Genomic DNA, 16,657 nt, shown 5'->3' on the forward strand with positions numbered 1-16,657 from the left:
CCATCAGCTGATTGGACACCAAGAAGAATGTCTCCCTCATCTGCAGGGGGACAGTTTCACTTTAGAGTATCCACAGCCCTCACATTTTAAAGGGGACAAGGAGTATCCACAGCCCCCCTATTTTAAAGAGGAAGAGAGGGGAGATTTTTCTGTAGGGCAGGAGGAGGCTGATGTCAGCAAGTTTCCACTGACTGTTGTCTCTGTGAAGACTGAAGAGCATGAAGACAAACCACCTGAGTCCTCACAGCTTCATCACAGTCCAAGTAAGCACAACATCCACATATCATCTAATAAAATGTTTGTGACACATGTTCATCCGGGGGACACATTTATCACTAAAGATGAAGATATATTTGCTTTTTAACACCACCATTTAAATATGAATGCTCATCAATCATCAACAGTGTAATTGCTGGGGTGTAACCATGTGACCTAGAGGCCGTCCTCCTTACCTCACGTGGTCAAATGAAGGCAAACATTCAATATGGCTACTGTTTATTTACCTTTAACAGCACATATGTCAGCATATTTCAAAGGTTTAGTAGTGAAGATTGGGGATGTATTTGTGTATACGTGTATTTGTATTGAACCGTTTCGGTATGGGGGTTTCGGTTCGGTTCGGATGTGTAACGAACGAGTTTCCACACGAACATATTAATCTAAAGTCTTAACAAGCTGCGCCGCTTCGTTCTGCCTGTTTCCATCAGTACTCTACACAGCACCCAGCATTGTCCCACCCACACAACCATCTGATTGGTTACAGACAGAGCAGTAACAGCCAATCAGCAGTGTGTGTCATGAGCAGGTAGGTGTTTAGCAGGTAAGCATCAGCCAGCGGACTCTCCCCAAATTATAGTAAACACCTCCCAGTCAACTACAAACCCCGTTTCCATATGAGTTGGGAAATTGTGTTAGATGTAAATATAAACGGAATACAATGATTTGCAAATCATTTTCAAGCCATATTCAGTTGAATATGCTACAAAGACAACATATTTGATGTTCAAACTGATAAACCTTTTTTTTTTTTTTTTTTTGCAAATCATTAACTTTAGAATTTGATGCCAGCAACATGTGACAAAGAAGCAAAGAAGTTGGGAACGGTGGCAATAAATACTGATAAAGTTGAGGAATGCTCATCAAACACTTATGTGGAACATCCCACAGGTGTGCAGGCTAATTGGGAACAGGTGGGTGCCATGGTTGGGTATAAAAGCAGCTTCCATGAAATGCTAAGTAATTCACAAACAACAATGGGCTGAGGGTCACCAATTTTAATGCATATTGTCGAACAGTTTTAGAACAACATTTCTCAACGACCTATTGCAAGGAATTTAGGGATTTTGCCATCTACGGTCCGTAAAATCATCAAAAAGTTTAGAGAATCTGGAGAAATCACTGCACGTAAGCGATGATATTACGGACTTTTGACCCCTCAGGCGTTACTGCATCAAAAAGCGACATCAGTGTGTAAAGGATATCACCACATGGGCTCAGGAATACTTCATAAAACCACTGTCAGTAACTACATTTCAAATTATATTTGGAAACAGAGGACGTGGTGTCCTCCAGAGCAAAGAGGAAAATAACCATTCGGATTGTTGTAGGCGCAAAGTTGAAAAGCCAGCATGTGTGATGGTATGGGTGTGTATTAGTGCCCAAGGCATGGGTAACTTACACATCTGTGAAGGCACCATTAATGCTGAAAGGTCCATACAGGTTTTGGAGCACCATATGTTGTCATCCAAACAACGTTATCAAGGACGCTCCTGGTTATTTCAGCAAGACAAGTGTTACAACAGTGTGGCTTCGTAAAAAAAGAGTGCGGGTACTTTCCTAGCCTGCCTGCAGTCCAGACCTGTCTCCCATGGAAAATGTGTGGCGCATTATGAAGCGTAAAATACGACAGTGGAGACCCCGGACTGTTGAACGACTGAAGCTCTCCATAAAACAAGAATGGTAAAAAATGATCCACTTTCAAAGCTTCAAAAATTTGTTTCCTCAGTTCCCAAATGTTTATTGAGTGTTGTTAAAAGAAAAGGTGATGTAACACAGTGGTGAACATGCCCTTTCCCAACTACTTTGGCTTGTGTTGCAGCCATGGTATTCTAAGTTAATTATTATTTGTAAAAAAAATAAAGTTTATGACTTTGAACATCAAATATGTTGTCTTTGTAGTGCATTCAATTGAATATGGGTTGAAAAGGATTTGCAAATCATTGTATTCCGTTTATATTTACATCTAACACAATTTCCCAACTCATATGGAAACAAGGTTTGTACTAGTAACATCACTATGAGCCCGTTGACGTTCTAGAAACAAACAGCAGCTCAGCTCGCTCGCAGTCCTGGCTTGAGGTGAAGGCTAATTAGCTTTTAACATTAGCGCATTTTGCTGTGTGTGTGTGTGTTACAAACAGCAAAGCCCTGTCCGTCTGTTATTTCACTTTTCCTTTTTATGTGTTAATTGAGCTGTTTTGAAGCATCAAACAAGGACATTATGTTAAATGAAGAGTTTCTGTCTCTGATCGTTGATATAATAATGAGTTTTAGGTATTTCAAAGATGGCGCTAGTATGTGCTTTGGCCTGCTGTGTCTCGCTGTCAGCTCTGTTCGTGTTTGTGTTGTTTGCGTCTATTTTCGTCTCTGTCAGCTCACTGCTTGTGTATGACGAAGAAGGCCCAACAAAGGATGTACTTCCTGCGGCAGCTGAGGTAACTTAAGGTGCCGACCAAGATGCTGGTGCAGTTTTATTCAGCCATCATCGAGTCCATCCTCACCTCCTCCATCACTGTGTGGTTCCCCGGCACCACAGTCCAGGACAAGCATCGACTGTGTAATTGCTGGGGTCCAAGTCAGCTTTTTCACCTGCATGGATTCCTGCCTTCCTTTCCCGCCCCCTGGTTCCTCTCCCCCAGCGGCAGTGTCTCCGGCGCCGTGGTAAACGTGGCGGCCAGCTGGTGAAATTTAGGGCACTCCTGGCCCGGCTTCCCATGGCTTCCCGAAGGAGGAATGGTGCGGTATCCGGTCTCCTCCTGCACCCATGCTCGCTGGATCCCATCGGTTCCTGGCTTGTTCCTATATCGTTGGTTTGGAGGATGAGACTTGCCGCCGTTGCTCCTGCTGTCCCTGCCCCCGGAGGCGCGGGGTGGATTCCCGCCACCTGCGGGCTGTCTGTCGGGCCCCACCTGGAATAGCTGCGGCCTTGGACGTGGTGGCCCCTGCCAGGTTCAGTCTTGTGAACGCAAAATCTTTGACAAACAAAACGATTATCCTGAACTTCCCGCAGACTTGACCAATTCTGTGTGACGGAAACATGGCTGAGAGCCGGTGAGTCCGCCCCTCTTAATGAACTTCTGCTTCCAGAGTGTTCCTACGTTTATTCTCCGCGGTCGTCTGGTCAAAAAGGAGGAGGATTAGCAGTGGTTTTTAAAAATGAATTTAAATGCCGTCTGATACGCCTGCAATCCTCCTTTTCAAGCTTGGAACTGTGCATGTTTGAACTGGGTCTTTCTGATGTCGTCCTGTGTGCCGTCGTCCATCAACCACCCAAGTACCACAAAGACTTTATAACTGACTTTTCTGAAATTTGGGCTGAAATCCTGCCTAAATATAATCTTGTCCTTATTGCTGGTGATTTTAATATTCACACCTAAGCCCAGACGAGTCGCTTTCCAGGAGCTTCCTGACTCATTTAACTTTGTACAGTCTGTGTGTGGTTCCACACATGAACGCAGGCATAAACTCCATTTAGTGCTCTCGTATGGTTTGCGACGCTGTGTTCTCTGATCATATGCCGATCCTGTTTGATATTCCCACTCAGTGTCCGTTACATTGTGCGCTCCGCCTCAACGCTCTCGCATGTTTAATTCTTGGTCTCCTGCTCTGTTTTCTCTTCCATTTTTTAGAATCTTTGTGATGATAATTCTGCAGCCTCTGTGTGTCTGAATACTGAAGAGTTGGTTTCTGGGTTCAACTCTATTTGTTTACAAACACTGGATACTATCCCTCCTTTCAAGTTCCGCCGCGCCAAACCCACACCTGAGCCCTGGTTGAATGACGTCACTCGTGCGGCCAGGCGCGAATGTAGGAGAGCAGAGAGAACAATGGAAAAAAGACAGGCTGCATGTGTCTTTTGCCATTTTTAAAGAGAGCATGTTGTCCTCCAGCAAAGATGAATAAATATCTATCTGAGATTATAGCTTCTAACTGTAACAACCCCAGAGTTCTGTTCAAGACCATTAGCATTGTCATTGACGCTCCCAAATCTGTTGGTTTTGATGCTTCTTCAGAATTCTGTGAAAATTCTGTCCACTTTTTCACTGACTAAATTGTGTCACCTAGAGCCAGTTTATCTCAGCTTTCCTAGGACCTTTCTATTCCTCTGCACTTTTCTTCTGTTTTCCATCAGTTTGAGCCGGTGTCCTTTTCCTTTCTAAAGGACACGGTTAGTCATATGAAGCCCTCTGGTTCTCCTGCAGATGCCCTCCCACCTTACCTGTTTAAGGAGGTACTTGCTACTATTGGATCAAGCGTCCTTAACATTATCAATAGTAGCCTCTCTTCTGGAATAGTACCAGCAGAGTTTAGAGGATGGAAGAGGGGTTAGTGCGTCTGCCTCACAATATGAAGGCCCTGAGTAGTCAGGGTTCAATCCCGGGCTCGGGATCTTTTTGTGTGGAGTTTGCATGTCCTCCCCGTGAATGTGTGGGTTCCCTCCGGGTACTCCGGCTTCCTCCTACTTCCAAAGAAATGCACCTGGGGATAGGTTGATTGGCAACACTAAATTGGCCCTAGTGTGTGAATGTGAGTGTGAATGTTGTCTGTTTATCAGTGTTGGCCCTGTGATTTTATGTTGTTTAGTCCAAGTCGCTCTCCCTCCCCTCGGCACTTATAACTACTGTACGTAGGGATTTATCTCGACTCGTCTTGACGACTGCAACGCCCTGTATGTAGGCATTAGCCGGGCCTCCCTCGCCTGCCTGCAGCTCGTGCAGAACTCTGCTGCTCGTCTGCTAACACAGACCCACAGGCGTGAGCACATCACCCCCATACTAGCGTCCCTTCACTGGCTCCCTGGGCTCTACCGAATCAATTAGTAGAACTACTATTTGTTTTCAAATGTCTAAACAACATCGCTCCAACATACATCTCCGACCTCCTTCGGCCTTGCTGAACACGCCCCCCACCCCCACCTGATCCCTTAGATAATGGGGGGGGGGGGGGGGGGGGTGGGGGGTGGGGTAGTAACGTCAGCTGCTGTTGACGGTCTCTTACACAAGGCTGAAGCTAAGCGGTGACAGAGCTTTCGCCGCTGCTACTCGCAAGCTCTGGAACAACTTAACTTTGAGTGTTAGACAGGCCTCCTCTCTTCCTGTTTTTAAATCACTCTTAAAAACACACTTTTATTCCATGGCCTTTAACATTCTGTGATCTCCATTTTGCTATGGCAGCCCATTATGCACCTGCTGTGAACCTGTTTCTATGTTTTATTTATTATCTATCGGGCTTTGTTTGTGTTGTGGTGTGTTTGCTAGTTTCCCTTGTGTTATCTTTTAACCTGCCTATTGTACAGCACTTTGTGGTAAATATTAAATGTGCTTTATAAGTAAAGTTGATTTGGTTTGATTTGAGCAAAGCTGGACTTTTCTAAACAATGTTTGTTTTCTCCTGTCCCGCAGACGTTGAAGAAGAACCTCTACCCCATGAGCAGGAGAAGGAACCACAGTCCCCCAACATACGCGAGAAAGAAGAGGTACCACATTCCCAGCACAGCAAAGAGGGAGGAGAGGAGCCACACCCCCCCCCACATTAAAGAGGAAGGCGAGACGCCACAGACCCATAATGTTAAACTGACCCTTCACATTAAAGGGCAAGCGGAGGACCCACTGATCTTACACATCAAAAATGAAGAGGAGGACCCACTGACCCCTCACTTTAAGGAGCAAGAGAACCTGCTGACCCCTCACATTAAAAAGGAAGAGGAGGACCCACTGACACCCTACTTTAAAGAGGAAGAGGAGGACCAAGAGCCGCCGCACATTAAAGAGGAAGAGGAGGAAGAGGGCATCAGTCAGCCTAAATGGTTGGAGGAGTTCCCAGTGACTGGTGTCCCTGTGAAGAGTGAAGGTGATGAGGTGAAAGGTGAAAGTGAGGAGAGGGGAGGGGGGGAGCCTCCAAGCAGCAGCTCAACACAACACATGACAACAGAAGCTGATGGAGACCACTGTGGAGGATCACAAGCAGACAAGCTCTTAGCTCCACTATCAGATAGTGAGGACACAACGTCACACTCTCCTGACACTGATGATGAAGACTCTAAAGATGATAAGACATGTCACACTGACAACACTCACTTCACATCTTCTCACTGTCACAAAACCTTTCAATACCATTGTAGTCTGAAAACACACATGAGAACACACACTGGAGAAAAACCTTTTTCTTGTTCACTCTGCAGTAAAGGTTTTAGACAAAGTATCAATTTGAAAGTACACATGAGAACACACACTGGTGAAAAACCTTTTTCCTGTTCAACCTGTGGTAAAGGTTTTGCACAAAGTCAGGATGTGAAAAGACACATGAGAACACACACTGGTGAAAAAGCTTTTTCCTGTTCAATCTGTGGTAAAGGTTTTACAAGAAGTACAGATGTGAAAAGACACATGAGAACACACACTGGGAAAAAATCGCATTCCTGTTCAATCTGCAACAGAAGCTTTTGTGACCGATCAAACTTTGTAGCACACATGAGAAGACACCCAGGAGAGAAAGTGTTGAGTTGCAGTGTGTGTGGTGAAAGATTGTCTTCTAAGTACCAGTGTAAGAAACACAAGTGTGCTGGTGAGAACAGCAGCAGCAAATGAAACTGCAGGATTTGAAATAAACTGTCCAGACTTTCATTTTGACTTTCTAACAACATCAGCACATATAACATGTGTGACATTGTTGTTTGTCTAACAATCTGTTTAATATGATCTTTACATTTATAGATTACATAGTTTGAAATATAAAATTATTACTTATTTGTACTTCTAATTGTTAATAATCCCATAGATTATCACCTTTATATGATATACATATGTACTGGTTCACATCTGAAACATCTTCTGGACCACTTCAGGAAGCATATTATTATTTACTTTATACATCATTTAAACAGTTGTCTTTTATACAATTTTAAAATGTGTGATTTTATGAATCATTTGTTGGGAATCTGTAATCCATTTTATTATTATCTTTATTACTCTCTTTTGTATTATGATAATTGTGTTGTGATTATTTTAAATGTATGTCCCCAGACCTCTATGCAATAAAAAGTGAGAGAAAATGTCTGAATTGTTTGTGGAAGGATGGTTTTGTTTTTCAAACATACATTTGTGAATTAAAAACATCCATCCATCCATTTTCTACCACTTTTCCCTTTGGGGTCACGGGGGGCGCTGGTGCCTATCTCAGCTACAATCAGGCGGAAGGCAGTGTACAACCTGGATAAGTCGCCACCTCATCGCAGGGCCAACACAGATAGACAAACAACATTCACACTCACATTCACACATTAGGGACCATTTAGTGTTGCCAATCAACCTATCCCCAGGTGTATGTCTTTGGGGGTGGGAGGGGCCTATCCCCAGGTGCATGTCTTTGGAGGTGGGAGGGGCCTATCCCCAGGTGCATGTCTTTGGAGGTGGGAGGAAGCCGGAGTACCCGGAGGGAACCCACGCAGTCACGGGGAGAACATGCAAACTCCACACAGAAAGATCCCTTATTGTGTTTTAGACATTTTTTTTTTTTCTTTTTCAACATCCCCAAAACAATATTAATATCAATCAAAGTTTGGAATGTCAGGGAAAAGCCGATATTGTACATCGTCTCACAGGGATTTCATTCATTCATTTCATTCATAAAATATAGTGTTTATTTTGTTTCCCTATCGCAGAACGAACAAGTGTTGTCTTCAATTGCAAAACAACATCTTAAAAATTATTTAAAGTTATCAATCCGGGGCTTTTTTTCTTAAATTAACCCTTTGGCGTTTGGAAGAATGGAAACTTTCAAATTATGGGTATTTTCTTTTTTTTTTGTTCCAGAGAAAATACAGTAAAGAAGAAATAGTAAAGAAGTAAAAAAAAAAAGATTTACAGGAATCACAATATTTTGAACAAAAGCCTTTATAATTGCTTAAAATATTTTGTCTGTTTGCAGGTCGTACTTAATGAAACATTCAAGTAATAAAATATTTTATCAGTCAATAAGTGCATCAGCGACCAAATGCCTTTTTCAAACCATTGCTGTACAAAGATGGATTTGTTTCTCATTTTAATATAAGAACAATTCCACAGTGGAGTATTGTGTGTGATGAAGTTGTGTTTGTAAATTAGTTTCCAGTACAACAACACTTGCTGGTAGGGATGGGTACTGTTCACTTCTAATTCCATGTTTTATGTGTTATATATGTCAATATATTGTGTGTTTGTATTTTGCCAACATGGTAGAATCACATGATAGGCAGGTTGTATCATGTTTTTCTGTCAGAAGAGCAAGGTTTTGTTTGGACGAGCAATATGTAGCTGTATTGACAAGTATGGCAAGTTCCTGTAAGCGTTGTAAGAAAAGCAAAAGGGTGCATTGCCAAAGGCGTAAAGCACATGGTATTCCCGCTCACTCTCCCATCCAAATACTAACCAGGCCTGACCGGGCTTACATTCTCAGAGCTGACCAGATCCGGCATGCTCAGTGTAGTCTGGCCGTAAACTGAGCAAATAACCTCAACATCAGATTGTTAAATGTGACAAGCTGCTTGACAGGTCCTTTCTGCAATGAGCAAGGTGCTCTTTTTCTCAGCCTCTCCAACTCTTTGGACGTTTACGCCACTGCTAGCACTGAAGTGCCTTGATGGCACGTGGGTCACTGTTGGTGATACTGCAAACCTTGCAATCAATCTCAAAGCCGGTCCAAAGTAAACAAACATGTATGAGTTGAAAGTGAGAGTAGTAAAGCTGGGCTCAGTGTGACGTGAGGGTGCATCCAACACACTTACAGTCCAAAGTAAACAAACATGTATGAGTTGAAAGTGAGAGTAGTAAAGCGGGGCTCAGTGTGACGTGAGGGTGCATCCAACACACTTACAGTCCAAAGTAAACAAACATGTATGAGTTGAAAGTGAGAGTAGTAAAGCGGGGCTCAGTGTGACGTGAGGGTGCATCCAACACACTTACAGTCCAAAGTAAACAAACATGTATGAGTTGAAAGTGAGAGTAGTAAAGCTGGGCTCAGTGTGACGTGAGGGTGCATCCAACACACTTACAGTCCAAAGTAAACAAACATGTATGAGTTGAAAGTGAGAGTAGTAAAGCTGGGCTCAGTGTGACGTGAGGGTGCATCCAACACACTTACAGTCCAAAGTAAACAAACATGTATGAGTTGAAAGTGAGAGTAGTAAAGCGGGGCTCAGTGTGACGTGAGGGTGCATCCAACACACTTACAGTCCAAAGTAAACAAACATGTATGAGTTGAAAGTGAGAGTAGTAAAGCGGGGCTCAGTGTGACGTGAGGGTGCATCCAACACACTTACAGTCCAAAGTAAACAAACATGTATGAGTTGAAAGTGAGAGTAGTAAAGCTGGGCTCAGTGTGACGTGAGGGTGCATCCAACACACTTACAGTCCAAAGTAAACAAACATGTATGAGTTGAAAGTGAGAGTAGTAAAGCTGGGCTCAGTGTGACGTGAGGGTGCATCCAACACACTTACAGTCCAAAGTAAACAAACATGTATGAGTTGAAAGTGAGAGTAGTAAAGCGGGGCTCAGTGTGACGTGAGGGTGCATCCAACACACTTACAGTCCAAAGTAAACAAACATGTATGAGTTGAAAGTGAGAGTAGTAAAGCGGGGCTCAGTGTGACGTGAGGGTGCATCCAACACACTTACAGTCCAAAGTAAACAAACATGTATGAGTTGAAAGTGAGAGTAGTAAAGCTGGGCTCAGTGTGACGTGAGGGTGCATCCAACACACTTACAGTCCAAAGTAAACAAACATGTATGAGTTGAAAGTGAGAGTAGTAAAGCGGGGCTCAGTGTGACGTGAGGGTGCATCCAACACACTTACAGTCCAAAGTAAACAAACATGTATGAGTTGAAAGTGAGAGTAGTAAAGCGGGGCTCAGTGTGACGTGAGGGTGCATCCAACACACTTACAGTCCAAAGTAAACAAACATGTATGAGTTGAAAGTGAGAGTAGTAAAGCGGGGCTCAGTGTGACGTGAGGGTGCATCCAACACACTTACAGTCCAAAGTAAACAAACATGTATGAGTTGAAAGTGAGAGTAGTAAAGCGGGGCTCAGTGTGACGTGAGGGTGCATCCAACACACTTACAGTCCAAAGTAAACAAACATGTATGAGTTGAAAGTGAGAGTAGTAAAGCGGGGCTCAGTGTGACGTGAGGGTGCATCCAACACACTTACAGTCCAAAGTAAACAAACATGTATGAGTTGAAAGTGAGAGTAGTAAAGCGGGGCTCAGTGTGACGTGAGGGTGCATCCAACACACTTACAGTCCAAAGTAAACAAACATGTATGAGTTGAAAGTGAGAGTAGTAAAGCGGGGCTCAGTGTGACGTGAGGGTGCATCCAACACACTTACAGTCCAAAGTAAACAAACATGTATGAGTTGAAAGTGAGAGTAGTAAAGCGGGGCTCAGTGTGACGTGAGGGTGCATCCAACACACTTACAGTCCAAAGTAAACAAACATGTATGAGTTGAAAGTGAGAGTAGTAAAGCGGGGCTCAGTGTGACGTGAGGGTGCATCCAACACACTTACAGTCCAAAGTAAACAAACATGTATGAGTTGAAAGTGAGAGTAGTAAAGCGGGGCTCAGTGTGACGTGAGGGTGCATCCAACACACTTACAGTCCAAAGTAAACAAACATGTATGAGTTGAAAGTGAGAGTAGTAAAGCGGGGCTCAGTGTGACGTGAGGGTGCATCCAACACACTTACAGTCCAAAGTAAACAAACATGTATGAGTTGAAAGTGAGAGTAGTAAAGCGGGGCTCAGTGTGACGTGAGGGTGCATCCAACACACTTACAGTCCAAAGTAAACAAACATGTATGAGTTGAAAGTGAGAGTAGTAAAGCGGGGCTCAGTGTGACGTGAGGGTGCATCCAACACACTTACAGTCCAAAGTAAACAAACATGTATGAGTTGAAAGTGAGAGTAGTAAAGCGGGGCTCAGTGTGACGTGAGGGTGCCCAACATCTAAGAGAACAGCCATATTGGCAACCTCAGGTGGACATGAATTAGTTAGGATGTTCAGTGACAAGCTGGGAACTGTCAAAGCTCAACTCACCAATTGCTTGAACACAAACCTCATTAATGACAATTAAGACACTTTTACATCCTCATCAAGTAAGAAGGTTTTGACCAAAAAAGAAGCTACTCTCCCGAAGTTGGAGCCAAATGCCTTGGGGACACAAGTTTAATGGTCAGTTGAGAAATCTATGGCGTCACATTAGTGCCAAAAATCCAAGCGCATAAAAACTGTTATCGCGCGCTGATTCTCCACTTCGTACACGCGCGCGACACCCATTTGCGCGCGTCTGGTGCCTTTGTGCGCGCGCGTGGCGTCCTTTTTGCTTGCGCCCGGTGTCTTTGTGCGCCGTCTTGGTTTTGGCACTTTGGGGGCGATTATGTTTAGACCGCCCCTCCTTTCTGATTGGTCAGGCGAAAATAGCTGCAGGCCAATCAGACGTATAGCAGGGCGGGTCATGGTCAATATGTATCATGATGATACAGCTCCTGTCGACAAACACATTCTAAAAGTCCAAATTAGTGGAGTTGTGGAAAATGCCAATTGAATTTAATCTAAAAGTCTTTAAAGAAGGTAATGTCTCATCTGTTGAGAGAACATCACATAGTTAATGAAGAGTCAAGATCAATATCTCTCTTTTCATACAATCAGTCCACACATGTCAGTCAATGATGGAAATTATATTTTCAAATGTGTTTTCTTTCCTCACTTGTCTGTTTAAAAAAATATTGTTATTCATTTAATATTTGTATATGTAAATATTGAATGTATGCCACAATGGGGGACTATTAATTTTCTTTCCTCTACTTTAAGTTTACACCAGAGTCTACCTGAAGCCACTTATCTATGCCTACTTCATATCAGGACCACATGATTAGCATATGGGCCTAATTATTGATGTTATGATTGCAATGACTATTTTAGTAGAATAATGAATGACAGGTTATCACTACAACTAAGTAATATGGTTTTAATATTACTATAAAAAGTATTTACGTTTCTGCAAACAACTCAAACTATGGAAAATGAGATATCAGCCCAGATCAGTATAGATGGCAGAGTTAAAAATATGTATTTAAAAAAACAACAAAAAAAGCTAGCTCCATACATTAGGCAAATTCAATCTGAGAGATAATAGTATTAAAGACTTACTTGTTCAGCCATGAAAACCTGATTTCCTTTCTTTTTAATCCCAGGGAACTGCCATGGACCTTTCATCATAGATATGAATAAACACTCCATGTTTCTCCATCTTACCTCGGACTGCTGGTCCCCATCATTTTATTGATGTCAATGATACATGTACTATTTAAATATACACATACATACGATACTCAGACATTTATAACAAATCGAACCGTTTGGAAATTAGTTGAAAATTGAGAAAGTTATGGTTATTTAAATAGTACATGTATGGCGTCACATTAGTGCCAAAAATCCAAGCACATAAAAACTGTTGTCCCGCGCTGATTCTCCACTTCAACTCATTTCCAAACAGTTCGATTTGTTATAAATGTCAGAGTATTGTATATTTAAATAGTACATGTACCATTGACACCAATAAAATGATGGGGACCAGCTGTCCGAGGTAAAATGAAGAAACATGGAGTGTTTATTCATATCATATCATTCATTAATTTGCCTAATGTAGGGAGCTAGCTTTTTTGGTTGTTTTTTAAATACATATTTTAAACTCTGCCATCTGTACTGATCTGGGCTGATATCTCATGTTCCATAATTTGAGTTGTTTGCAGAAACGTAAATACTTTTTATAGTAATATTAAAACCATATTCATTAATTGTAGTGATAGCCTGTCATTCATTATTCTACTAAAATAGTCATTGCAATCATAACATGAATAATTAGGCCCATATCAATCAATGTTTATTTATATAGCCCTAAATCACAAATGTCTCAAAGGACTGTACAAACCACTACGACTACGACATCCTCGGAAGAACCCACAGAATGCTAATCATGTGGTCCTGATATGAAGTAGGCATAGATAAGTGGGTTCGGGTAGACTCTGGTGTAAACTTCAAGTAGATAGAGGAAAGAAAATTAATAAATTAATCACATTAACTATGTGATGTTCTCTCAACAGATGAGACATTACCTTCGTCAAAGACTTTTAGATAAAATTCAATTGACATTTTCCACAACTCCACTAAATTTGGATGATTTAGAATGTGTTTGTCGACAGGAGCTGTATTATCTTGATACATATTGACCATGACCCGCCCTGCTATACTTCAGATTGACGCTCAGCTTTTTTCGCCTGACCAATCAGAAAGGAGGGGCCGTCTAAGCATACCCGCGCCCAAAGTGCCAAAACGAAAATGCACCGCGCGCACGAAGTGGAGAATCAGCACGCGATAACAGTTTTTATGCGCTTCGATTTTTGGCACTAATGTGACGCCATACAAATAGTCAGCTACTTTTGTTGAAGTCCAATTGACAGCGAAATGAACAAGGTACACAACAGGGTATTTAAACAGGATGGTTTCAAAGGGTTTCAGGCAGGTTACATGAAGTTTAATTGTATGCAATATTCCTAACATTCATGGTAGTAAAACATTCTTCAATGACGTGGCCTCATTTTGGTATATTTTTAATTACATCTGCGGTCCCCTCCAAGGTTTCTCATTGTCATCCCATTGGGTTGAGTTTTTTCTTGCCCTGATTTGGGATCTGAGCCAAAGACGTTGTTGGGGCTTGTGCAGCCCTTTGAGACACTTGTGATTTAGGGCTATATAAGTCAACTTAGGTCAACTAAGTCAACTTTGATACTAAAGTGACTCAAACATCAGAGTAAGTATGTGGTGATACTAACCTTCGATAGCTCAGTTGGTAGAGCGGAGGACTGTAGTTGCTCATGCTGAAATACTTAGGTTGCTGGTTCAAATCCGGCTCGAAGGATTACTCTTTTTTTTTTATTATGAAATCAAGATAAACAACACAAGATACACTTACAATTAGTGCACCAACCCAAAACATCCCTCCCTCATTCTCACTCATTCATACATTACATTTCTGTGTGACGTCGTTCAAATAAGAATCCAAATAATGTCTTACATCCTGAGGATGTAAACTGTGTGTTGTTTTGGCGTAAGATATTTACGAAACACAACCTGTCCTACAGTAAGATGTTTCTTTCTGTAGGGATAGTGATGCAATGGATTATGTGTCTCACTACGGACTAGAAGATTCTAGGTTCAACTCCTAGCCAGCGTGCTGTTGTTTGTTAACTCAACTGAAACAGTATTCTGTACAATTTTAGGGGGAGTTTATTTTGCTTTTTTTTTTTTTTTTTTTTTAAATCTACTAACTGAAACATGTGTTTTTTTCTCCTTATTATTGCGAATGTATAACTGGTAGTTGTATCTGTTCTTATACCGTTTAAACTACCTTTCTTCTAAGCATGGTTCATCTACACTTGAAGAATTAATTATTAGCCAGCTAAGAACTTTTGAACATTTCTGAAAAATCTGCCAAATGTTTGCAGTAATCATAACATTCTCGGTAATAAAACATTCTTCAGAAGCATTTTGGTACATTTTTTAGAGACCCTGAAATGCTCAGTCATGGAGTGTAAGATATTCTTTTTGAGCTTCCGGGACTCAAGTACCTGTTCTGCTGACCAATACTAGACTTTGAGACCCCTTGGAAAGACCTCCTTCCACCCCTCAAAAGTCACCAATAGGGCAGACCTTGGTTACATTTGAATATGTAAACCCAAGAAAATGTTTCGTAGCTGAAATAGCTCAGTTGGGAGAGCGTCAGACTGAAGTTCTGAAGGTCCCTAGTTCAATCCTGGGTTTCAGCACAACTCGGTGAGTTTCCAAATCAATTCATTTTACTAATAAGCCTTCTGTGGCTCTTACAATACTGAAATGGTCTCCCTGGCCTGCCAGCCTTGCTGGTGGAATCCTAGTATCAGTAGTGACACACCTTTCCTCTCTTTTTAATTTGGACAAGCGTTACGTGGTTTAACGGTGTATCGTTCCTTAAGCCAATGTTTGGTCTTTAACTGAGCCTTACATCGGGCTGTTTCAAACACAAATTTGTTGCCTTAGGGGTTTGTCTTGGACTGTATAACTTGAAACTGAGAGTAATAAAGCTGAGCTCAGTGTGAGGTGAAGGTGCATCTAACACACCTACAGCAAAATATTAACCACAACTTTTTCATACACATACACTGTCTAACTATTTGTGTTTTAGGTATTGTGGTTAAACCTTCAGATGATCACATTAACGCTCTCCCACCTGAACTAAAGTGGATGTGAGGGATGTTTTTGAATATCAGTTTTTCAAATTAAACAGAGGAAAAACAATCATTGTTGAAAACTATTTAAATTAAATATAGATTCGAAGGACTGCTGCAGGGGGGCAAAGGGACATTTTTTGAGAAACGTATGGAGGTCAGCATCAGCCACTTAAACAGGGACTTGAACCCTGGACCCTCAGATTAAAAGTCTGATGCTCTGCCGACTGAGCTACCCAGGACCTTTGATATGCTGATATGTCCAACATCTGAGATAACATCCATATTGGCAATCTCAGGTGAAGGTGAATTAGTCAGCATGTTCAGTGACAAGCTGGGAACTGTCAAAGTTCAAGCTCCCCAAGTGCTTGAACACAAAGCTCATTTTTGACAGATAGGCCAGTTTTACATCGTCATCAACAAAGAAGGTTTTGACCAAAAAAGAAGCTCCTCTCCCGAAGTTGCAAACTCTGAGCTGCATTTAACTTGGATGCTCCCCAAAATATTGCCAGAAGCATTTTGTTTTAATTTTTAGTGGAGGTTAGCTGCAACAGGTAGAGCTGGTGAAGGCCCAGGCTGCAACAAATAGAAGGTCACTAGATTTTAAAGTCCAACATAAGCAGTCAGTAAAGCCCTGTTTTGGTAGTAAGCCTCATGTAAACTGTGTGTTCCTTTGGCCTAAGATGTTTACAATATACAACTTGTACTACAGTAAAACATTTCTTCACATAGGGCTAGTGGTGCAATGGATAACACGTCTGACTACGGATTAGAAGATTCTAGGTTCAACTCCTGGCTAGCTCATCGGTTTTTGTTAATTGAACTGAAACAAAATTCAGTGCTGTTTCTTTGAGAGTGTTTTTCTCCATTTAAAATAAATATCTACTAACTGGAACATTTTGTCTTGTTATCATTGTGAATAGATAACTGGACGTTGTATCTGTTGGTATACTCGGGACATTTATTTAGAATAAAGTGGGTGAGGAAAAAGGTGAAACAAAACAAATCTTACCTGAGCACGCCTTCCTCTTGTTAGAGTAAAACATGTTGGGGCTTGGTCACTAGCATTCAAACTAGTTGTGA

The 16,657-nt window shown here is 41.8% G+C and overlaps 1 protein-coding gene and 3 non-coding genes across 6 annotated transcripts; 3 read left to right on the forward strand and 1 right to left on the reverse strand.

Annotated features, from left to right (window-relative positions):
* LOC133546600 (oocyte zinc finger protein XlCOF8.4-like) lies at nucleotides 1-7,338 on the forward strand. 3 transcript variants are annotated; one of them, XM_061892385.1, is made up of 3 exons: nucleotides 1-263; nucleotides 708-820; nucleotides 5,682-7,338. In XM_061892385.1, the coding sequence occupies exon 3, from the start codon at nucleotides 5,706-5,708 to the stop codon at nucleotides 6,864-6,866; it is 1,161 nt and encodes a 386-aa protein (XP_061748369.1). In that variant the 5' UTR covers nucleotides 1-263; nucleotides 708-820; nucleotides 5,682-5,705; the 3' UTR covers nucleotides 6,867-7,338. The 3 variants fall into 3 exon arrangements, with proteins under 3 accessions (XP_061748369.1, XP_061748370.1, XP_061748368.1); XM_061892386.1 differs by having other exon boundaries at nucleotides 708-805; XM_061892384.1 differs by lacking the exon at nucleotides 708-820.
* A 7,725-nt stretch (nucleotides 7,339-15,063) lies between these two features.
* On the forward strand, nucleotides 15,064-15,136 carry trnaf-gaa (transfer RNA phenylalanine (anticodon GAA)). The gene has a single exon. It is a non-coding gene; the product is annotated as a tRNA-Phe (tRNA).
* A 607-nt stretch (nucleotides 15,137-15,743) lies between these two features.
* On the reverse strand, nucleotides 15,744-15,816 carry trnak-uuu (transfer RNA lysine (anticodon UUU)). The gene has a single exon. It is a non-coding gene; the product is annotated as a tRNA-Lys (tRNA).
* A 489-nt stretch (nucleotides 15,817-16,305) lies between these two features.
* trnar-acg (transfer RNA arginine (anticodon ACG)) lies at nucleotides 16,306-16,378 on the forward strand. The gene has a single exon. It is a non-coding gene; the product is annotated as a tRNA-Arg (tRNA).
* Nucleotides 16,379-16,657: the final 279 nt, after the last annotated feature.

This window comes from Nerophis ophidion, unplaced genomic scaffold (assembly GCF_033978795.1).
Source record: "Nerophis ophidion isolate RoL-2023_Sa unplaced genomic scaffold, RoL_Noph_v1.0 HiC_scaffold_33, whole genome shotgun sequence".
NCBI lineage: Eukaryota > Metazoa > Chordata > Actinopteri > Syngnathiformes > Syngnathidae > Nerophis > Nerophis ophidion.